At 48.4% G+C, this 20461-nt stretch overlaps 9 protein-coding genes across 9 annotated transcripts; 6 read left to right on the top strand and 3 right to left on the bottom strand.

Annotated features, from left to right (window-relative positions):
• Window positions 1-1302: 1302 nt before the first annotated feature.
• BT62DRAFT_76704 (uncharacterized protein) lies at window positions 1303-4742 on the top strand. The gene is made up of 7 exons (XM_043182208.1): window positions 1303-1561; window positions 1616-1681; window positions 1745-2264; window positions 2319-2837; window positions 2890-3568; window positions 3620-4599; window positions 4674-4742. Exons 1-6 carry the CDS (start codon window positions 1444-1446, stop codon window positions 4490-4492), a joined length of 2775 nt encoding a protein of 924 aa, XP_043040848.1. The 5' UTR covers window positions 1303-1443; the 3' UTR covers window positions 4493-4599; window positions 4674-4742.
• Window positions 4725-8847, top strand: BT62DRAFT_1075407 (P-loop containing nucleoside triphosphate hydrolase protein; the record flags this gene model as incomplete). Its single annotated transcript, XM_043179113.1, has 17 exons — window positions 4725-5368; window positions 5419-5911; window positions 5962-6302; window positions 6356-6435; window positions 6491-6687; window positions 6743-6954; window positions 7006-7138; window positions 7196-7329; window positions 7390-7560; window positions 7609-7809; window positions 7859-7971; window positions 8025-8141; window positions 8199-8255; window positions 8304-8388; window positions 8450-8637; window positions 8662-8686; window positions 8728-8847. The coding sequence occupies exons 1-17, from the start codon at window positions 4919-4921 to the stop codon at window positions 8845-8847; spliced, it is 3117 nt and encodes a 1038-aa protein (XP_043040847.1). The 5' UTR covers window positions 4725-4918.
• A 113-nt stretch (window positions 8848-8960) lies between these two features.
• BT62DRAFT_931183 (uncharacterized protein) lies at window positions 8961-9783 on the top strand. Its single transcript, XM_043186080.1, has 4 exons — window positions 8961-9205; window positions 9253-9301; window positions 9350-9487; window positions 9541-9783. Exons 1-4 carry the CDS (start codon window positions 9024-9026, stop codon window positions 9553-9555), a joined length of 384 nt encoding a protein of 127 aa, XP_043040846.1. The 5' UTR covers window positions 8961-9023; the 3' UTR covers window positions 9556-9783.
• A 109-nt stretch (window positions 9784-9892) lies between these two features.
• On the bottom strand, window positions 9893-11029 carry BT62DRAFT_993597 (uncharacterized protein). The gene is made up of 4 exons (XM_043190418.1): window positions 10762-11029; window positions 10649-10706; window positions 10257-10599; window positions 9893-10206 (listed from the first exon to the last, which is right to left on the bottom strand). Exons 1-4 carry the CDS (start codon window positions 10865-10867, stop codon window positions 10138-10140), a joined length of 576 nt encoding a protein of 191 aa, XP_043040845.1. The 5' UTR covers window positions 10868-11029; the 3' UTR covers window positions 9893-10137.
• Window positions 11030-12468: 1439 nt separating this feature from the next.
• On the bottom strand, window positions 12469-13794 carry BT62DRAFT_931181 (DUF159-domain-containing protein). The gene is made up of 6 exons (XM_043186079.1): window positions 13751-13794; window positions 13356-13696; window positions 13191-13303; window positions 12940-13141; window positions 12586-12886; window positions 12469-12527 (listed from the first exon to the last, which is right to left on the bottom strand). Exons 1-6 carry the CDS (start codon window positions 13778-13780, stop codon window positions 12516-12518), a joined length of 999 nt encoding a protein of 332 aa, XP_043040844.1. The 5' UTR covers window positions 13781-13794; the 3' UTR covers window positions 12469-12515.
• Window positions 13795-13978: 184 nt separating this feature from the next.
• BT62DRAFT_931180 (malate dehydrogenase) lies at window positions 13979-16088 on the bottom strand. Its single transcript, XM_043186078.1, has 7 exons — window positions 15900-16088; window positions 15623-15846; window positions 15283-15431; window positions 14923-15182; window positions 14711-14868; window positions 14554-14655; window positions 13979-14499 (listed from the first exon to the last, which is right to left on the bottom strand). Exons 1-7 carry the CDS (start codon window positions 15928-15930, stop codon window positions 14461-14463), a joined length of 963 nt encoding a protein of 320 aa, XP_043040843.1. The 5' UTR covers window positions 15931-16088; the 3' UTR covers window positions 13979-14460.
• A 1687-nt stretch (window positions 16089-17775) lies between these two features.
• Window positions 17776-18851, top strand: BT62DRAFT_76506 (uncharacterized protein). The gene has a single exon (XM_043182200.1). It carries the CDS (start codon window positions 17980-17982, stop codon window positions 18697-18699), a length of 720 nt encoding a protein of 239 aa, XP_043040842.1. The 5' UTR covers window positions 17776-17979; the 3' UTR covers window positions 18700-18851.
• Window positions 18852-19752, top strand: BT62DRAFT_76517 (uncharacterized protein). The gene is made up of 2 exons (XM_043182201.1): window positions 18852-19354; window positions 19413-19752. The coding sequence occupies exons 1-2, from the start codon at window positions 19004-19006 to the stop codon at window positions 19524-19526; spliced, it is 465 nt and encodes a 154-aa protein (XP_043040841.1). The 5' UTR covers window positions 18852-19003; the 3' UTR covers window positions 19527-19752.
• On the top strand, window positions 19532-20157 carry BT62DRAFT_76504 (uncharacterized protein). Its single transcript, XM_043182199.1, has one exon. The coding sequence runs from the start codon at window positions 19668-19670 to the stop codon at window positions 20055-20057; it is 390 nt and encodes a 129-aa protein (XP_043040840.1). The 5' UTR covers window positions 19532-19667; the 3' UTR covers window positions 20058-20157.
• Window positions 20158-20461: the final 304 nt, after the last annotated feature.

The following is a 20461-nucleotide window of genomic DNA, read 5'->3' as shown; positions in this document are numbered from 1 at the left end:
AATAAAAGTTGCAAGACATAGTTGGCCATGACTGAGTGAGCATAGCCTGGCGAGTCGGCTTTATAGATACTCGCGGTAGTGGATAAACAGTAGTCGATCAATCGGATCATGTACCATTGCTGTTATCAATATTAGCCAAACACGAACAACCATCTGAGCAATGTAACATTTGGCACCTCACTCGACAGTACTTGAAGTTAATCAATATCTGCTACTCTGGCCATCTGCCATGTTTGACCACTGCAGATTGGGCTTGAAACCAATTCCCATCTGTGAACTTGAAAACTTTGCACACCGACAACTCTCTTCTTTTGGGTGTCTATCTTTGCCTTGGGAAAAGACGGTCTAGGATTCAGCGTCACGGCACTAGGCCGGTGTCACGCGGGAAAGAATATGTATACTTCAGTGCGTTCTATCATGTTTTATCGTGTCGCTTCATGATCATCAGTTGGCTGCACCCATTGGAGAAAGCACCTTTCCCAATGAAGGTGAGATTGGTACCCAAAAGTCTCATGAGAAAGGGCCAAAAACTAATGACAAGGAACATCTGTTTCTCCACCAATGGCCGATCAAAAGGTGGAGGCGATGTCACGTTCATTCCAAATCGTAGACTTTAAGGGTATGTTCTCAAGGCGAGAAAACATCTGCCCCTTTTGTCAGCCAGAGGATATGATGACAGACCTCTGTTACTATAAGGGATGAGATGAAAGTGAAGACATCAATTACAGATGCTTCTCCATTCTTGAACTCCTGAAGGTCATATTTCAAGGGATGCTATTCTCTTCATGTCCAATGCTCGCCCCAGGGTGAAGAAGATGGAGAAGTTTCTGTGGGAGTCTGTGCGACAATTGCGAATCCTCGGGTTGACGGTAAGAGTTACAGTGACAACGGTCTCAACGGCTATGCTAATGTCAGACATTCGAATTGACAAGAACGGTGCATATCGTGATGAGATGTCCCCCGAGTCCATCACAGCATTCACAAGTTCACCGCAAGACATGATTACTTGTTTTCATGAAGATATTCCAGCACGAACGTGTATAACACACAGCAACCACATAGTAGTACAGCATCGGCATGATGAGGGGCCAGATTTTACAGTTGAAGGTAGGAAAAAGAGTAGTAAGATCATTGAGCTGATATCAGTTCCAGACTGCTAAGCGCGAGAAGGTTGTTGAGAATTCGCACCCATCGGAACAGCAGAATCCCATTTTTGCGCCGAGTGAAGAAGAGCATTCAACGATGTCAGGGTATTTTCACCACTCATTGTTGGAATCAGAGAGCTATTGAGGGGGGTACGGAGTAGTAATGTCTACCGGCTAAACGAGTGACAGGCTGTTTCAATGCTGTGCAGCTCTGGTTCCCACGCTTCAATCTCCGCACCGTGCGCCGTTACGGGAAGGACGATTTTCAAAAGGTCACCATCTCCGTCTTCCTGCTCTGATGTCGCAATACAAGTCTGCAATTCGCGCTCAGCCGCCCTCAGATCAGCCTGAAAACAACAAGTTCCGTGAAAAGGCTCGGCAACTCCAAGAACTTTTTCCAACTTGGTCAAACGATGGTCTGTCATTGCCCCGATTTCTCACCATTTTCGCGTCCTTAATATTTCACACAGATCTACAGTCACTCCTCAGCGAGGTTAATGGAGACGTTCAATTAGCAGCTACAAGGATTAGCGATGGTGCGCTGCTTGTCAGTTTCTCTTTGTTTCTTTTTGCTGATACTCGAGGCTACCGTTGTGCAGGCCACGCAGAGCAGTGGGGCTCAGTCACCCGGAAAAAGGAAAAGAAACCAATTCCAGCTCCCAGTCATGCAGCGAAAGAGTCGGTTTCTGCGAGGGGTGATTTCCGTGGGGGCAGGGGCGGTCGTGGAGGACGAGGTGGTCTGCCTGGACGTGGCGGAGGCTCTCGTGGTCGCGGTGGTCCTCCCAGAGGAGGCGCCGCCACTAATGGTCATGTTGCTGTAACTCATCATGGCTCACCTTCGCCAGCGACCTCGACTTCGATGGCTACCGACCAACACGACGCGTCGTCGGCACCCAGCGACGCCGCGCCTTCAGCATGGGTCGACTCATCTGATATGTCCGGCGTTTCTGCAGGTGTCTCTACGCCTGGCTCAGCCTGGACTGGCGCTAGCACCACGTCGACGTGGGGCGGTGATACTGACGTCAACGGCTCAGTGTCGTCGGTTAATCCCAGTCCAGCCCCATCAAAACCTTCTAAAATACCCGCGACTTCGAAACTTTCATGGGCTCAAGTCGCACGGTATGTCTTCTTTTATTTTAGAATAAACCACAGTAATTTTATTATGCTGTCAAGGCCTCAAGAGAAGTCGACTCTACCACCAGCTCCTGTGACTGCTCCTCCTGCCCCTGTGGCACCCTCACCTTCCATCCAGGCAAATCCCCCATTGCCTCCACCTCCCGTCCCTGAACCTGAACCAGATGCTCAGCATCTCGGATGGGAAGAACCGACAACAGTTCAGGCGCCTTCCTGGGATGATGAGCCGCCCGTGAAGCAACTCGCAGAACCATGGCCACCAGCTGAGACAAAAACCGAACAGGAAACCCCGGCTCCCGCCGATGAACCTGCGCTGATTCAGGCGCCAGAGCCAGTGATCGAAAAAGTACCAGAGCCAGAGCCCATACCTTCACCTATACCTCCCAAAGCAGCAGCTACCCCCGTCCGACCAGCGCCTGTTACACATCGTAGCAGTGCTAAATACAAAAGTGATCAGCCTGTTATCTTACCAAGCTCGTTCGGCTCCAGTGTCGAAAAGGTTGGCATGCAATTCGGCAGTTTGAGCCTTGGCGGAGAAAGTTTGTTCGATCCCCTTACGTACGTATTCTGATTCAGGTATATGGATTCTTAGTCGCTCACCACTTGGTAGGCCTGAACTCGAGACACAGCCAGCACTTGAGCCTCCATCACCACCTACCCCCCCAGCTCAACAGCCTACAATTTCCTCTGAACCGTCTGCCGTTGCGGCACCACCGCCGACATCTGCTTCCCTTGGGTCCGGTCTTTATCCACAACAATCGCTGGCCCTCCCTGTCCAATCCTCCTCACCTAAGGTTACTATCCCGCACACCGCCCTTCCGACGTCCGTTTCCCAGCCTACTGTTCCAACCCAAGCGGCGGCACCTCATGTAGCTACATCTCCTCTTCAGCCATACACGCAACCTCATCAGAGCACTGTAACTCAAGCGCCGCAAGTACCCCCTCAATCCCAGCCCCTTCTACACCAACAACCCCCCCAATCTCATCTGCCTCAGCAGCTGCAACAGCAATCGCTTCACCAATACTCGCAGCATGGTCTTCCGACCCACCTCGAGCCTCAGCAAAACCAGTCACCACCACAACCGCAGCCGTCATCTGCTGCGGCGCACTCTGCCTACTTCAGGCAGACCGACGCGTCAACACCATACTTCCATGCACCCACTCCCCCAGCCCAACAAACTCAGGATAACTACGGCTCCTTCGGCCTTGTCGGTCAAGCCCAACACCAACAAGCTTCTCACCTTGGAGGCTTTGGAGGAGGTGACTACGGTTATGCCGATAGTCAGAGAGTAAGTCTATGTCTTTCGTTCATATTTCCACAGTTCTAATTCTCTGTCAAGGGTTTCTATGACAGTTACCAACAGACTGGCTTCGGAGGCCGTAACGTCTTGGGCAGCCATGAAGATATCAAAAGCTTGCCGGGCACTCAGCAGCAACCTTCATCGACGGCAGGCGGACTGCCGCCTTCCAATGCTCAGACATCGCAGCAACACCCATCTTCACAGGGCTCTGGCCAGCCTCAGAATCAAGGTCCTTACCCTCCACCCCCCGTCCCATACTACTTCAACCCTTACACCCAGAATCAGTACTATGGCACTCCATACAATAATGCGTATGGCGTCCCTCAGCCCTTTGTCAAATACCCGACAATGTACCAACCTCCAGGTCCCGGTTCCGCTCCGAGTCCTGTGACGAAGCAGCCTGGTCCTGGTGGTAATGTCGGCGTGCAGCCCCAGAGCAATCCATATGGACAGACTCTGTACCAGCAAACTGCGGGCTACGATGACTATTCGCATCAGCAGCACAGTCTCGGCGGCGACTATGGAAAGCAACTGTACGGCGGTGGTGCCGGACAAGGATTTATGGGAAGCGGTGCTGGAGGGGCATCTGCCCGTGGAGCAGGATCCCCCGAGAACGCATATAAGCCATATGCTCCTAAGGATGTCGGTGTCGGTTCTGCCCGAGGTGGCGTCCAGCAGCAACAACAAGGACAGCAGCAGGGACAAGGACAGGGACAGGCTGGACAGGGCGGTCCACAGGGTCAAGGGTTCTACGGTGGTGTCAGGTTTGGCGGAGGTGTCAGTGCTGGCGTTGGTGGGCCTCAACAGAGCGCCCATCATCAGCAGGGCGGGCCTCAAGGGCATTTGTACCCCCAGCAAGGTCAGAACGATGCGAGCTTCTACTATCAGGGCCAGGGTCGGTACTGGCAGTAAGTGATTAGCGTATTGCTCATCCTCGCTTTATTTGTGTCTTTTTTTCTTTTTGTTTTCACTGTGTCTTCATCGTAGCATACATCTCATCTCAGTTTCACTCACTATTTGTACGTCTGTATCCTGATGCTCCGTGACATATAAAGTCTTATTTCCTATCCCCTTTGATGCGTGTCGTTGACAGCGTTCTAAGCATTTGTCCTTTATCACATATCGCTGCAAGCAATTCAGTGTTCTATCCCTCTAAGAGGCGTCTAAAGTGATTATTGTGGGCGCTTGTTGTACTTGATCGACAACGAGGTTACCACGTGGGCCTGTTATCTTGAACTTTGACTTGCAGGCTCCCCAGTCGCTGTTCTTGCAAGTCAATTTCTCTGTATATATGCTCTAAAACACCTTTTATAACCTTGTGAAGCACCTCTACAAAAGATGCCTTCACCTTTCTTCTCCGATGGTTATCATTTTCCTTTCGCCCAACTACCAGTGCATCCGCCAACTTACTTTCGAAACGGACATACCAACTATATAAATGGATGGATGGCCCCTTCTGGTGTCTTGCCTTTGAATCCTAGTGCCCTACCTTCGTCTCCAGTAGCTGCCCAGGACCCTAGCCTTGTCGATGTCTACTGGAAGGGACGACTGGCACCTTTACCAGGACATAGCTCACCTCAAGATCTTCTCGGCGGAATCCTCCGAACGACGGAGGCTACCACTTCTGGTGTTTCTATCAAACAGCCACCTGAATCTAGAAGACATCGGACGAGGCGGAAACGCGAGCAAGAACGAGGCGCTAAGATTAAGCAGACCCTTGAGGAACACGGAATGACCTCACCTACCACGTCGTCATCAGATGTGAAGTCTTTACCTCTTGACAAATATGTGTGTCTTTTATCTTTGAGCGGGAATGGTAGGCTTATGAAATTTCGTAGGCGGACGTCTTTGTACCTCAATATCTTCGAGACATTCAACAGCAGCCGCATCACTTCGAAGCCCTCCCCCCATTACCAATATTCCCTTCCCCCTCTTACTGTCGCGAAATTTGTCCAAACTATATGATTGATACACTCAACGATGCATATCACCCTGATCTCCTGTCCTTTGCCCCTCCCGAGCCTACCCTGCAATTGCAAGGACTTACTGTTGAGAGATATCGCGAGCATTGGAACACTCTCCTGGCATGGGAGCTTGACCAGGTCACTGCTGATAAAGAACAGATCGTGCTATGGAAAATGGGCGTGCGCGTCATAGATTGGAAGGAGTCCCAATTTTCTTTGGTGGTTTCCGGCATACGTGAAAACCATCCTCATCTTGAAGTAGGTGACTTGATTTATCTGAGGCAGGTCCTCGTTAAGAAGAAGAGGGGTACTGGGCGGGCCTTTGAGGCCCGCGTTCTCACCCTTCGAAAGAGAGAAGGGTTCGTTCGTACGTGTCTTGGTCCCAGACGACTTTGACATGCTCATCCAACGTCGTAGATTTCTTTTGCCCTGGATTGAAGTATCACATGCAGGTTTATATCCCGCCGGTTTTTGGCCGTGCCATCGAAGATGGTTTTCCTGTTTTCACCCCGGATGACTCGTTCGATCTGTCATTCAATGTCTCTTTCATGCCCAGTGCGCGCCCATTCATTAGGATGAATGTGGCGACTAATATCATGGCCGAAGCGCTGAACTCAAATAATAACAAAACTCGTTTATTTTTTCATCAGTGGCTATTTCCCGAGGTTGAACATATTAATAAGTCACCTCGGACGAGGGCCACTACATCGCCGCTGAAAGAAAACTGGATCGATAAAGGTTTGAATAGTGAACAGCGGGTATCTATGATCATTATAACTCATTTGACTGGCTAATGGCATTATCTGATTAGCTCGCAGCCTTGCTTGTCTCTTCATATCAATCCCCGGTCCCATTTCTCATTAGGGGACCTCCTGGTACCGGTAAAACTAGGCGAGTTTTCCCACCCATTCAATTTTATTGGTTATTTATATCTTCCTTATCTTAGAACCGTAGTAGAAATAGTCCATCAAATTCTTCGTGTCCAACCTGACGCCCACGTTCTCGTTTGCGCTCCGTCGAACCCTGCTACCGATACCCTTGCAGAACGACTCGGCAAAGTGCTCAAACCTGACGAACTCTTCCGTCTCAATGATCAAAATCGAACCTTTGCTGAAGTCCCTGATTCCATCCGACAATTTTGCTGTATGTTTCCCTCGCTCGTCCCGTCATCTAACCACTCCTAACTTTTTTCTCAAAGACGTAGAAAATGATAAGTTTTCGATACCATCCCTCAAGATCCTCATGCGCTGCAAAGTTGTGGTGACTTCGTGTTTAGACGCTGGAATTTTAACCGGCGCCCGCTGCACGAACAGTGTGCTGGGAGAGTTGGAGCATTCCATTGTCAATGTCATACACCCTACTCGCGCCCGTTCGATTAAACCACACTGGAGTCATCTCCTGATTGACGAGGTGCATTTTTTTCCCTTATGTTCATTGCTGGGGATCAGATTTTTTCTTCAGGCTGCACAAGGGTCTGAGCCTGAACTACTGGTTCCGATATCGGTCGTTCTTCCATTCTCCTGTCCAGAAGACCAGACGCCGTCAGATGCTAGCATGACTCCTCAGTTGGTGCTATGTGGAGACCCGAATCAACGTGTGTGCTCCCTTATTTTTCGACGGACAATATATTAACAGACATTGTTTCATGAAGTGGGCCCAATTATATTCTCTGATCATTGCCGCTCGAACAATCTCGACATCTCGCTCCTCGAACGTCTGTTTGAACGCCCATTGTATACAAATGAACAATCCTCGGTTCATAGACCATTTGTCAATCTTGTCAAGGTCTGTCGTTTGTCTCGCAGCCTTGTACTGTCAGACCAGGTTAAACCGAGATGATCTTAGAATTACCGAAGCCATTCGGCGATCCTGATGCCCCCATCTGCGTTGTTCTACAATGACACATTGGAGCCATGTGCACACGGAAACGGTGTCGTAGTGTGGTCCGGGCTTCCGAATGTCAAGATCCCGCTGACGTTCATTGGAAGCACGAGTTTGGAAGAGTGTATCGACGAGGTGCGTTAATTCTGTTTATTCATTTATTTCTTATTCACGGACGAATAGCGAGAGACTTGGTATAACACAGGCGAGATAGACCTCGTGGTGAGTACCATCAAAGGTCTGTTGGCCGAAGGGGCTATGTCGGTACCACCTATTGCTCTGAGGCATATAGGAGTGATGGCCCCTTGGCGCGAACAGGTTTGGAAGTTGCGGGAGAGACTGCGGAAGGAAGGATTAGGTAAAGTTGACGTTGGATGTGTCGAGGTACGGAAGAATACCGCAGCACTGGTCAGGTCCTGACGTCGTGGCGCAGGATTATCAAGGAAGGGAGATGAGGGTAATCATACTCTCTTGTGTACGAGCAAGGACGAGATTTATAGCGGAGGACAGTGAGAAGGGCCTGGGTCTTATCCATGAGAGGAAAAGGTGAGTAGAACTGCGAGTATCCCTTACGGCTTGATCGAGACCGAGGGGTGCAGGATGAATGTCAGTATCACGCGAGCAAAGGAGCTATTGATCGTCATCGGCAATGCACAGCTCATGGGGCAGGATCCTTATTGGAAGGGTTTCTTGCAGTTTGCCCTAAGGAACAAGTTGTACGCCGCGTCTTAACTGAGATAACTTGTACTGATCGTTCATTATTCAACGTATAGGTATATTGGTCCAGACCTGAACATTGAAATGGATGGAAATTACATATCCAGACTGGAGTAAGGTCATTCCTTCTACGTCGTGCTTCTTATACTTACGAAGTCTAGATCTATGATGATAACTGAAGGTTTAAGCGAAGAAGAACAGGGCGTTTTAACTGCCGGAGGTTTAGCGCGAGAGCTTTTGCGGGAGGTGCCAGCGTGAAACAAGCAATTAACGTGTTGATTCATATGCGTAGGGATCTATTCTACAGGGTCATCAATGGAAAATTATATTCCCTCCTTCACGCCGACGTTTGGAGCTCTACAATTGTTCTAAGAACAACATCTCTTCAAAACGGAATGGGGAACCTGGAGAACAAGACCTTGTCAGTTACGCTGGCCCACTCCAATCACGGCTATACATTCCCGGCAGAAAGGCCCGATCTGTAACCTTCACGCGGTTTGTCCGAATCTGATGGATCAGATATCTCAAGCTCTTTCTGGAACAAGTACGCACGAATGACTTTCCTTCCTCTGAGATTTCTACTAGAAAATTATGTGTGCTGGCGGTACTACCGGCTTGAAGAATGGCGTTGTTCTACAGTTGAAGAGGATCCGGGGAAGAATGAGTTACTACCATGCATCACGCGCGTGTTTCGGAGAACGTTAAGTAATAACCCAATTTGCAACCGGTTCAACAATACGTCCTTGGTCTGGATTATTTATAAACAAAAAATTACCACAGATACCTACCTCTCTCTTTGTCTTTTCCCCCAAGAAGTAGAGAATTTCTTGAGCACATCAACCCACCACATTCTTTAACAAACACTCTCCTTAACAATAGCAATGCGCTTCTCTGTCGTCTCCTTTGTCGCCGTCTTTGCCATGATCGCTGGCCCCGCCCTTGCCAAACCGTCCAGTACCCCCTACACTGGTTACGTGTGCCCAGAATACGACTCACAGGGACATGGACAAGTGTCGGGCAAGTGCGACAGCCCTCCCTTCTCCGGCGACTACTTTGGATGCACGTATGTCGGAGAGAGAGCCTTCTAGAATCCATCTAACATGTTCGTAGGTTCTACAACGGCAAAGGCACGGGGAGCAACGCCTGCACATACCATAAGGTATCACTGATTGTTCACCATACTTTTATTTTCGCTTAATGCCCACAGACCACTGGACAATGCACGTCATCCAATAGCTACTGCCCCTCGACGGCATCGTACACCAGCACCAAGAAAAAGCGCTCGCCCGTGGCTGCCCCTGCTACCCCTGGCGGTGTCTTGTATAATAAACGCGACTACAAGAACGTAAGCCATCTGTCACCCATGCTACCTTTGTCATCGACTCAAACCTTTCCCAGCGTGCCGCCCTCTAGACAATCTTCCTTTCATATTACTTGGACAATATACCAAATCTCTGCATATATTGACGAATAGACAATCTCGTTAGCATTCTACCTGGTACTTTTTAAGTCCCTATTCTCCGATGGTGTTTAATGGTGATATGAGCAAGCTGGCATCAGTTGATAGCAGATAGATAGCGCTCATTCTGATTAATATACCCTATGGGTCAACATTGATTGGACCTATATCATGATGGATTACAAACAGTCTGGACTGAACCCGCAGCACATGCGATGCTCGTAGATATGAAGGGTTGAAAGTACCGCTGCGTATTTTTATTCGCGGCTGCTCTTGTATAATGTGTACGGTCAAAAAAGTTCATAATTGAATAGACGGGACGCCATTTACGTATACGTATGTAAGAAGTTCATGTGCTCGCTAATGAATGCCTTCCCTAGATCTGAACCGCGATCTTCATTGCGACGACATCAACCTCCGTGACATCGGCAGTCAGTTAAAGCCTGTACCGCCTGCGCAGCCTTTCCAGTTGCATGGATCTTTCTTCCTTTGTCTGTGAAGAAGTCGGGAATTCAGTTCCGAAATGACCTGGGGTGTCAGGATACTCCAAACCGAACCAAATCAGAGTTTTCTCTTCCTCTTCGACGAAGGGAAAAGATAGCAGACTAAGAAGATCAATTTATAAATTTCGCTTGGATCTGATGGGAAAACTTACAAAGATAAGTTCGCGCACTGCGTCGGCCTTTCCGGGTTTGACCTTGAAGAATAAGACCAACCCTACTGGCGCACCTGCAGTCTTCTCGGTGTTCGGAATCGTCACCTTACTATGGGTCTTCATAATTCTGACAGTTTGCGCCGTAGGCGAAGACTGGAGAAGTTCGTTCGCGCTGTGACCCGCGTCAGCAGCATCGAAGACGGTAAATGTCGATGCCGAGTCGGAGTGCTTAAGAACCATCCAAATCTCGTGCTCATGCTGATAGGTGGCCAAGAATGAATCGGCGGTCGTGTGGACTTGGTCAGGTTTAGCTACAAACTGATGACGGCTGTGCGATTGGAAACTTGAGCCTGTCAGCTTTCTAGTATGGTAAAGCCTGCAACCATGCATACCCATACATAGAGGTATCGGTGTCAGATGCAATTGCGGACGTTATTGTGCACTTTCCAGCTGGAGAAATATCAGTGCAGCTCTCGCAGTTTTATAGACATCGTTGACGAACTACCTTGACCCATTAGAATATGAAGTTCTGAGTCATCCAAGGACACGAATGGCCTCTGGAATAGGCGTCGACTTGGGCTACTTCGGCCATACGGATGATCTTGCGACATAGATAGCCTTAAGAAAAAATATCGAATTGTGGTGGAGATGACTGATGATGCTGAGTAAGACGAGTTTAATCGTTGAAGGACACGCAGAAAAAGCTTCGCCAATACATAGATATCTATCAGGATGACTCAGCTGAAGGACAAGGAAGAGATATTCGAAGCCAGATGAATAGACTTGGAAGGGATATGCAGGAATCCTGTAGATGCCTTAATCACAGACAGAGTGATAATACCCCTCTGTACAGCCGCGGCTAACACCCCAACCATTAACACTCATCTCAGCTGTCCAAGAAGCAGCAACATTCGAAGAGACGGCAGAGCAGGCGATTAAAGGCCGCTGGATACCTGCCTCGAAGTTGCCTCACTCCAGAAAAGTGATACCGCTTCCTCTCAATTTCTGTCTGGGAAAAATCTTGTCGTCAAATTTCCAACAATTTTCGCTTGTGAAATTCTCGCTCCTTTGCCGATACTCCACTGAAATACTGGTGGCCATGTCTTTTCTCATCCTTTCTTGACGGCATGATCTTGTCTAGGAATCGCCCAATGTTGTTTAACTCCATGATTTTCATAATTTCTCCACGTGGAAAACGTCTTCCTGTGGCGTTTCGAGGACATTAATCGAACAGATAATAGCCATACTGCCGGTGCTGCATCTCTGACACCGCTACAAGTAGCCTGGGATGCTCAATATCTCATTATGCAGCTTTCTATAGTTTCAGAATGCCATCATGGCTACTTTTCTATTGTGATCGATATGTCGACCAATTAGTAGTTGATCGACCATCCGACATGAGTGATCTGGCCAGTGATAGACGAGCTCTCGTCAAAACTATATTGATTCTGAGATTCTTTGCCTCTCTAACTAATTTCTGCATCTTTTCGCTCCAAGAAGCACCATCGGACTTTTCTGATTTCTCAGTCGTATTATTTTAGACTCTAGCTTGTAGTGGATTATGCCGTTGAACTCAAACCAGAAGCTGGACTCAATCTCAACTTTTGGAATCACAACTTCCACTATCGCATGCTGGTGCAGACATACTTGCAAAGACGGGACTGTCAACAGACGGCATGCCCAATCAGCAGATGAGATGTAAATACCCTAGCTTTCTCTCTGAGTTGTTGTAGACTTTATTGATACCTCTCCAGATATTTATCAAGTTTCCAGAATCAGAGGAGATTTGTGAATACATAGGAATATCCTCTCTTCTTTTCTGATGGTTGCGGGAATTTCTGTCTGACATGAAACTGGTCCAGAATCGGTGAAACCAGATACATATCCTCATCTATAATACGAAAACAACAGACTGGACATGACAGCAGCGCGGCACTCGCAAATGTATATAAAACACCTGTGAAGCTATCACTCTCTGTGTTAGCTCAGAAGACTTGTGATTTCATGATTGCACTGCTGCCTCTGATACCATACTTTACGAATTTTTCTTCAGGAGATGATGAGGTCTATTGAACCCATTGACCGTCTTAGCTTTCAAGCGCTTGGTGAGCGCTTTGTCGGTATACCTCGGAAATCAACCTGGAGAATAGACTGAGTTAGGAAGAGATTAACAAAATAACGTATATTGTACATATGATAACAACAAGAATACCAACCCGAGATCTTGACACATGAAATTACCCAAAATTCTACTATACACTATTTCTTCATCTGTATGGTCTCATTATTAGCAACTACACGCGGATGAACACAGGGACAAAATAAGCACCTTCTTCTGCGGAGAAGGACCGGACGGTCCATCTGTAATTACAATTTCGTCGTCGCTCTCATCCTTTTTCACATGTGCCCTTGATAGCCGAAGCTGCGAACTTGCTTTTTTGGAGGGCTTCTCCGCCTTCGAGACGGGCTGAACCATTTTTGTCTTCCTGCTTGACGACTCGGGAGGATCTTTCCTTTTCGCTCCCTGCTTAGCGAACATGGCCTCAATACCGTCTTTTCTCTTGTCAATCGGTTCTATGAACGTCGACGATTCTGTGCCGACCTTGCCAACCTCCTTTGGTACTTGATAACTGTAATGAGAGTCATAAAGTTGCGACGATACCCATTGAGAACGAAAGTATACCATTCCAAAGGGGAAGATTTCTGTTCATATGGACCTAGAAGGCCTGCGACTTCGTCGTCCCACTGTCGAGACGACGTATCGAGCCACCGGTCCAATGCCTCCATGGTTGACAATATCACAGGCTGACGGGAGTGCAGCCACTCAAATTCAGGGGCAGCAGCGGTCGTTACAATTGTGAATGTCCACAGAGGAGTATCTGAACCTGTTCCGAACAGTTGGCAATAGCGAAATGACCTGACAGAAGTGGTTACCTTCTAGGACGACGGAGTCATAGAGCCCAGCCATGAGCATCAGCCGTTTTCCGCCCTTGTGGCGCGTAAAGTGCGGCAGCTTATTCTTTCCTTTCGTAAGCCATTCGTAGTAACTGGACATCGTATTATTTCAGCACACTCTCTAAAGGATATACTTGAACCTACCCTTCACAAATAACTGCACATCTCTTCCTTCCCTTTAAGCTCTGCCACATACCGCCGCCATCGACGAGGTTCTCCGCACGCGCATTGGTCGTATTCAACTTGGTATCTTCAAATTTGGACCAGTGGGGAATCAGGCCCCACTTCATTGTCTGCAAGACAAGCGTGTCTTGGGAGCTCAGTTTGCTCGTACTTGGCTGTGAGTCTGAGGCAGATGGCGCATTAGAGCCTTGGGACCTGCGCAGAACGGGTGCCTGCGTTCGAGGCGCGATGTTGTATCGCGGAACGAAATTGTCTTGATCAATCCATTCGGCAGCGGCAGTCTGGGCTTGAATTTCGTCGCGCTTCAAGTCAATTAAATGTTATTCTAGTTTTAAAAAATACAATGAGGTCCTCACGGAGAGATGCAGTGCGAATCTGCCGCACATTTCGTGAAACTAACAGCAACAATTGAATGTACTGTCACGCAGCGTGATAATGATGCAGTTACACGTGATTATCGGTCACAGTCACGGACCAGATATGCTTCAGCGAGCTTTGCTAGGCACTCTGTACAACTTTTAATCAATACGCGAACCACTCAGTTCGACCTTTCGGGAATCTTGGTATTTCTACTTACACGTATTATTATCCTTCCTCTGTTTCCCGTGCCAGCTGAGGTCCGTGCAGCACGGATTCAAAGCAGGAACGGGAGATTCTTGTCCTCGGAGGACCAAGTCCGTCTGATCAATCACCGACCTCACAAATCTTAGCAAACCCAGGAGCTCCACCCATATTCCGAGCTGCATCTGCGACTGGGAAGAAATCCACCCAGCAAAGAAATCCCGAGTACGGAGTATCTTTCGACCATGTGTGCTTTCATCTTAGCAGCGCACTTTCTTCGCGTGCCGAGGTGAATCCAGAGCATATCGACGACAATCCGCACAGCGAAGTGGACATCCAACGGCAATCAAACTATCGCGACCACTTCGCCGTCTTCACTACAGACGTAAAAGAGTAAGAAAACAGAATAATATACGTATACATCCAGGATGTCATCTACAAGAAAACACTTTAGCAGCTTAGTACAATTTCAAACTTTCTTCTTCCTTATTCTAATCCATCTCATCTAAAGCTTCTGAGTAGACTCCGTGATGAATCTCTCGCCCTGAAACAAGTAAATGAGCAAAAAAAATAAACAAAAAGAAGTTGCGAAGAGGACCTTCTCAATGCTAGTCTTTAATTCCGGAACAGCAGCAGCAATCAGACCCTTCTCCTTGTCCGTCAGCTCACCCAATGGCAAAATGGTCTTGACACCTCTGGACTAGACGATGGCATCAGCATCTGTGAAGCAACAAAAGAAGAAAAAGAAAGCTTACTCCCAATTCAACCTTAGCGGAGAAGAAATCGAGCTCGACGCCGAGAGTCTTCTTGGCAGCGGCGTCCAGGTGGACGAAGGTGGGGGCGACAATTCCCTGCTCACCCTTGACGGCCCGTACGACCTTGCTAGCGAACTCAGCACCGGCATACGCCATACCTGGTAGTCATATCAGTCAAGGAGACGTAGTGAAAAAGGAAGGAAAACACGTACTCAAAGTCGCGCTTCCTGCGCCATCCTTAGCCTTAACCACTTCATCGCCTCCGAACTGAATCCTGTTGATCAGGGCGTCCAAGTCCGTAGCAGAGAAAGAGGAAGGAAGAGGATGAGAAGACTGGGAGAGAAGGGGAACAATGGTGACACCACTATGTCCACCGACAACGGGGACGACAACGCCTGTGGGATCCGATTTCGTGATCTCCCCAACAAATGTAGATGCACGGACAACGTCAAGAGTTGTTACACCGAAGAGTCTAAGGGCGGCACAGTCAGCACAGGGGAATTCAGGGGCAAAATAATTGAGGATGGATCAGGTGAAGGAAATGATGGAATGAAAACGGGCAGGTGACATACCGCTTGGGGTCAAAGACTCCGTGTTTTTTGAAAACCTCGGCGACGATAGGAACGGTAGAGTTGACGGGATTGGAGATGACAAGCACGAATGCCTTGGGACTGTGCTTAGCGATTCCAGTCGCAAGATCCCTGACGATGCCAGCATTGATCTAGGAGAAGACTGTTAGCGTTGAATTGGTAGACAAGTATATAGAAATTGTTACCTTGAAGAGATCGTCTCTGAGCGCGACAGCATCATTTCAGTACAAGCTGGTAAGAACGACTTGTTGAAAAAAGACCTACCTCGACATCTAGAAGGATAAATCAGCATATTTGGAGATAAGCGCGCGAGGTATCTCACCCCAGGCTTCCTCGGTACGCCAGCAGGGATAACGACAATGTCCGCGCCCTTCAAAGTCTTGGCAAGACCATCATCTGGGGGCAGGTAGCCCTCAACCTTGGCTGGAGTGGAGATATGGGAAAGGTCGGCGGCAACACCAGGCGTATTCACGATATCATAGAGACCCAAGGCGGTGACAGCTGGGTTGGCCTTGAGAAGGAGGGCCAAGGGTTGACCGATACCACCTTTGAAGTCATTGAGCTCAGCAGGAGCCCTTGACTAGGTTATATGGACGTACCTGCGGCTCCGAGAACGACTGCTTTGACCATTATTTTTCGATGAGATGGGTGTTGAGTGAAGGGTTTGGTTAAAAGTGTGGGGTACGATGAATCATTTTAATCCTATTGGCGGGAGTTGCCGAGGGCCGGCTCAGTAGGGAGAGCCGACAGTTTGTATGCTCACTGCTAGCGAATTTGTTATGTATTTTGGGAGCAAAGCAAAGTTCAGAAGAAATTTTGGTGTAAACGTGCTCCAAGTATTGTCTTCAAGGGCTGCCCTTTTCAGGTTGAAATAGGAGTACTGTACCCCTACTCGAACGATTCACCGCCTTCAAATCCCCTGCCAGCGCCTGAAGAATAATGATCGCTTCATTGATGATCAATGCATGATGAAAGTTTGACCAAGGTGATCGTCGTGGAGGCACTTCATTGTACACTTTGCTCAATACCATGCGCTAGAATGAACGATAGTATAACAAGGTCTAGACTTGAAACGAGGACTCCGTGCCAGTGTCGTCCCCAAAATCGATAAGAGAAAGGAAGAAAACAGTCCGACAAAGTGCTTGCGAGACGGCAGAGGTCTGTAAAACCAAAAGCCGAGGCCAGTAAAGCAAAGACGCATCATGATAATGGAATTCCAGCCGAGGATGTCTGGCCAGGTTTATGCCGAATCTCCTGCCTTCTTGAGGGTGGAAAGTTGTGCCGCTTGGTGTCAACTTGAAGCCGAAAGATTGCACTGTATAAACAGGTATCATTATATTGGCTACACGAAGCGGAAGATGACGGGAAACGCAGGTGCCTATGAAAGTGGTCGTGTGAACATCCAGTAGCTGGTGTTGGCTTGAGCCTTGGAGCTTGAGGTTACTTGTCTTGGCTGATATGAAGGCTTACTCATTTAGAGAAAGACTAAGAATCTGGCAGGACTTGGAATCTCGACGTATCAACATAAACATATAAGTCTGGCTTGATCACGGCCTAGACCTGCATCGATACCTGTTCATGGTAAGACCGTATACCAGTGGACCCACCGCCAGTCAAGATTGGCAGCGCATAAGCGAGAGAAAGCTGGACCGAGATATCTCTTTTGAGAATAATGCCAACGGTGACAGTGCACCCCAAAAGTTCTAAGTATTTGGCTTGACAGTCAGATCTCTTCGAGTCCCGACATGGTAGGAAGGAAGCCTGCAAAGTACTGGACATCGTCGATTGAAACTTGAAGCCTTGTGTTGTATCCGTCGTCATCGTTGTCAAATATTCAAACCAGCTGCAGGGAGCGGAGAAATAGAATAAAATCGCCGACATTGGCTCTTCAATGTCGTCTTGGGTTCCTCCTGCCCTTCTCATATTCGGGTCATCTTTTTGTACTAGCAAAGAGACGCATTGTAGCCCTTCCTAGTGGCCATATTACTTACGCTACTTTTGCAGGAGGTTCCGAATATTCTCATATTTGCTCTCTGCAATGCGGTTTGTTGCAAAGCTTCGTGTTCCTTACAAATTGCAGCACAACGAATTCGAACTCGTGTCTTTCATTAAATAAACAATTCAAACCGTGCGGTAATCATTATCATCCACCTATTCCCACTGCCATAACACTCTTCGTGCCTTCCTTACGAACTCTCGTGAGCCATTAGATATATGGCAGTTCCAGATCAGACTCTCCTAGATTCGTACAAACCTTTATGAATCCGGTAATGAGGTCCCCACGACCCACCATCTTCCCGTGTTGGCCGTGCAATGACCTATGGCACGTAACCAGAGAATAGGGTGGTACCGAACGCTTACACGAAATCGTCGTTATCGCGCCTCAGTGGGTTCCTGATTATTTTGCCTATCTGTGGATGTGGAGGTGTCTCTCTAGTCCAATCTGAATTTTCATCAAACGGGTGCGAGGTCAACGTCCTATTGGTTACCTCCACAACACTAAATTTACTCAGATCCTGTTCCCAAACCTTGCTTGATGGCTTTGCCGCCGCCATCTGGGATCTTCCTCGTTATGCTCTTACCCGACCTTCTGGTTATTTTTGGGGTGGAACCTCGCCGACTTCATTCAGCACCATGCATTCGGACGCTGTAGTTGCGGGAGTCATTTGATGATCACCGATGGACACCGTCAAGTTCAATCTTCAATTGTCAGGGCGGTGTCAGGTGTGCCTTGATACAGTTCTCTATTACTTACTTTACATTTTTCTCATCAACGGGTTTAGGACGTGTCAGTGCAATTTCAGATATAAGAACGTTATCGTTATCAGACGGTGCACCCATGCCATGTCCAAAGCCTCGTTGAAGGGATTCCCCCAGTACGAGCATATGAATCACTCGTGCATGGATTCCTCAAGCATTTCAAGATCATGGACTTGGTCAAAGTCCCCTCACAAACCCTCCCGCATCAACCATGAACTGATTCCATCACCTCCTACTTCCATGTCATTCTTTTCTCGAAATTGGTCCATCATCAGTCTTTCGTTGCTGACAACGGGTACCTTTGTCTGGACCGTATTCTTTGCCCATGCATCCACCGATCCGTCACAGTCGGTAACCCACTTTCACGGAGGGAGAGAAATCCCAGGAGAGCCTGACCCTCCTCTCATCCGGTTAAAGTCCCCTTCAATGATGACATTGCTATTGCAAATCAGCACTTCTGCGACGACGCTTCTGTTGGGAGAGCTGGCGGTCGCATGCTATGAAAGGGTAAGGTGGCAAAAGGCATCGTCCCCTATTTGGTGTGTCGGGCGGTACGTTGCTAGGACTATCGAGAGCGACGAGCATCTCTCTTGTCCACGAAAACAAAGGTCTCTTGGTCTACGCGATCGTGGTGCCTAAAACGAATGTTCACGTATATTGTCGTGTCATTCGTCGAGGTTGTCTTTCTCTTCGACATTAATTTCATCACCATCGACATGGCTACCACCACAACCACCGGTTGGGGAGAATTTAACAGCAGCCTCTTACAGTATAATCATCTTGGCTTCCAAGGATTCTTGACCCATCCTCAGCAAACAGTCCCGGTTGACGCTACCGAAGAACGATGCAGTGCGAGTGTCGACTCTGATGCCTCCTTGGCGAACTGCTCGTCTTATGCCATCGTTACCAGCGTAGACTATCTTGGCGCCAACGGACAGGTTACATGCCAATGATCGAGACTCCATGGATTGTGTCGTTCTATCCCCATGCATACGGACATTACTTCAGTAGTGGTGAGTGCCAGGCATGGATAGCGCCTTTTTATTATTCCGAGCCCGGGATGAATGACGTTGCATTGCGAATCTGTTTGAGCTCGTTGGATAACGGAGGGCGAAATGAATCCACCATGATTCTAGCTCAGATCGCCGTATGTGGTGGGGTTGACGGTAACATCACCTCTGGCGATTGTCACGCTGCGCTTGACGACCCCTCGTACACTGGTTTGGGTTTTCACGGTGCTTCGGAAGCCGTCATGGCCAATCCGCCTTTGAATCTTTTTATGACTATGACCATAGTAGGTTTTTTTCTTCCAAAAACTGACGCGTTGAGCTATTAACGATTCATCCCAATAGAGCACCGCGTCCCCCGTCTACGATTTGAAGAATAGCTCTGTCATGGATATGGAATCTCATACAACATACCTCGAATCTCTTAGCTCATCTCTCAACGAATGTGGTCAGGATTGATGAATCTTACACTTGATAGCTGGTGGGCGGAACGCTCCCCTCCTTGTTTCTATTGACACAGATGGTTTTCGAAACTTCACGTTTTCCGTATATGACGGAGCATACGGAAATGTATCCGATGTGTTCTCTGTCCCGAATGCTATGATAAACACGATGGTCCGTCTAATAAGCACCAGCAATCCACTCTATTCTCAATGTGAGAAGAAAAAGGATCAACATTCTTATGTCCTCGCCCAATCTTCCCGCATCAGCACCTTTAAACTTCACCCGCGGGTTTGCCTGTCATACCCGAGATCGACTTCATGGATCCTGTTCATGGTCCTCGGCGGCTCCGTCCTGCTCAGTTGTTACGTCCTCGTCGCGTTTACCTCCATGTGGAACCGGGACAGCTACACGACGTCCTTCCCCGAGGTGGATTTTGCCGCTGGATACGTGGGTGGTGGCGGCGATCATCACCAGGCGGACATTGTTTCGCGATTGCAGGGAGAGGTGGTAGATAGCATGGCGCGGCTACGACATTTCGGATCGTGAGTGGGCGGCGGAGGTGAGATGAGGTGGACGAAGATTCTATGATCACAATTTAGGGCGTTCATTTGGGTTGCAAGCGAGCCAGAGGTTGGGGGCGGATTTTCTCTTCGTGAGAGCGACTGGTTTTTCTTACTGCCGCTGGCTTCGACATGCGAGCTCACCGGTATTTCTCCGCGTACCGTTGTGGCCGTACCCATCCCTTGAACGTCGGTCATTCCTCGGGCAAAGAAGATGCATATTCTTTACATCTCTATTGTTCCTCCGTCCTTGACGCAATCTGAAGGCTAGCTGACTCCTTTTGATGACGAAGGAGAATCGCTTGGTTGAAGCGCTCGTTTATTGCTGTGAAGGTTTGTGTGTGCGAAGTGCGCTCAGGTGACATATATGATGTCACTCGAAGAAGCTCG

Source organism: Guyanagaster necrorhizus (assembly GCF_019112545.1).
Source record: "Guyanagaster necrorhizus MCA 3950 unplaced genomic scaffold BT62scaffold_10, whole genome shotgun sequence".
NCBI lineage: Eukaryota > Fungi > Basidiomycota > Agaricomycetes > Agaricales > Physalacriaceae > Guyanagaster > Guyanagaster necrorhizus.
This window is presented reverse-complemented; position numbering and strand designations above follow the sequence as displayed.

What these genes read in the sequence shown, in the direction of transcription:
- BT62DRAFT_76704 (XM_043182208.1), top strand. Translation starts at nt 1,444, where the DNA reads ATGTCGCAATACAAGTCTGCAATTCGCGCTCAGCCGCCCTCAGATCAG. An exon ending in AGCTACAAGGATTAGCGATG is followed by an intron (nt 1,682 to 1,744) that starts GTGCGCTGCTTG and finishes ACCGTTGTGCAG; the next exon opens with GCCACGCAGAGCAGTGGGGC. An exon ending in AGTTTGTTCGATCCCCTTAC is followed by an intron (nt 2,838 to 2,889) that starts GTACGTATTCTG and finishes ACCACTTGGTAG; the next exon opens with GCCTGAACTCGAGACACAGC.
- BT62DRAFT_931183 (XM_043186080.1), top strand. Translation starts at nt 9,024, where the DNA reads ATGCGCTTCTCTGTCGTCTCCTTTGTCGCCGTCTTTGCCATGATCGCT. An exon ending in GGCGACTACTTTGGATGCAC is followed by an intron (nt 9,206 to 9,252) that starts GTATGTCGGAGA and finishes ACATGTTCGTAG; the next exon opens with GTTCTACAACGGCAAAGGCA. An exon ending in ACGCCTGCACATACCATAAG is followed by an intron (nt 9,302 to 9,349) that starts GTATCACTGATT and finishes TAATGCCCACAG; the next exon opens with ACCACTGGACAATGCACGTC.
- BT62DRAFT_993597 (XM_043190418.1), bottom strand. Translation starts at nt 10,867, where the DNA reads ATGTCGCAAGATCATCCGTATGGCCGAAGTAGCCCAAGTCGACGCCTA. An exon ending in TCATATTCTAATGGGTCAAG is followed by an intron (nt 10,707 to 10,761) that starts GTAGTTCGTCAA and finishes ATATTTCTCCAG; the next exon opens with CTGGAAAGTGCACAATAACG. An exon ending in CAGTGCGCGAACTTATCTTT is followed by an intron (nt 10,207 to 10,256) that starts GTAAGTTTTCCC and finishes TGATCTTCTTAG; the next exon opens with TCTGCTATCTTTTCCCTTCG.
- BT62DRAFT_931181 (XM_043186079.1), bottom strand. Translation starts at nt 13,780, where the DNA reads ATGTGCGGCAGATTCGCACTGCATCTCTCC. An exon ending in GATTCGCACTGCATCTCTCC is followed by an intron (nt 13,697 to 13,750) that starts GTGAGGACCTCA and finishes ATTGACTTGAAG; the next exon opens with CGCGACGAAATTCAAGCCCA. An exon ending in TGACTCCGTCGTCCTAGAAG is followed by an intron (nt 13,142 to 13,190) that starts GTAACCACTTCT and finishes TGTTCGGAACAG; the next exon opens with GTTCAGATACTCCTCTGTGG.
- BT62DRAFT_931180 (XM_043186078.1), bottom strand. Translation starts at nt 15,930, where the DNA reads ATGGTCAAAGCAGTCGTTCTCGGAGCCGCAG. An exon ending in GCGTACCGAGGAAGCCTGGG is followed by an intron (nt 15,432 to 15,622) that starts GTGAGATACCTC and finishes GTCTTCTCCTAG; the next exon opens with ATCAATGCTGGCATCGTCAG. An exon ending in CGCAGGAAGCGCGACTTTGA is followed by an intron (nt 14,869 to 14,922) that starts GTACGTGTTTTC and finishes TATGACTACCAG; the next exon opens with GTATGGCGTATGCCGGTGCT.
- BT62DRAFT_76506 (XM_043182200.1), top strand. Translation starts at nt 17,980, where the DNA reads ATGGACACCGTCAAGTTCAATCTTCAATTGTCAGGGCGGTGTCAGGTG.
- BT62DRAFT_76517 (XM_043182201.1), top strand. Translation starts at nt 19,004, where the DNA reads ATGCCAATGATCGAGACTCCATGGATTGTGTCGTTCTATCCCCATGCA. An exon ending in TTTTTATGACTATGACCATA is followed by an intron (nt 19,355 to 19,412) that starts GTAGGTTTTTTT and finishes TCATCCCAATAG; the next exon opens with AGCACCGCGTCCCCCGTCTA.
- BT62DRAFT_76504 (XM_043182199.1), top strand. Translation starts at nt 19,668, where the DNA reads ATGATAAACACGATGGTCCGTCTAATAAGCACCAGCAATCCACTCTAT.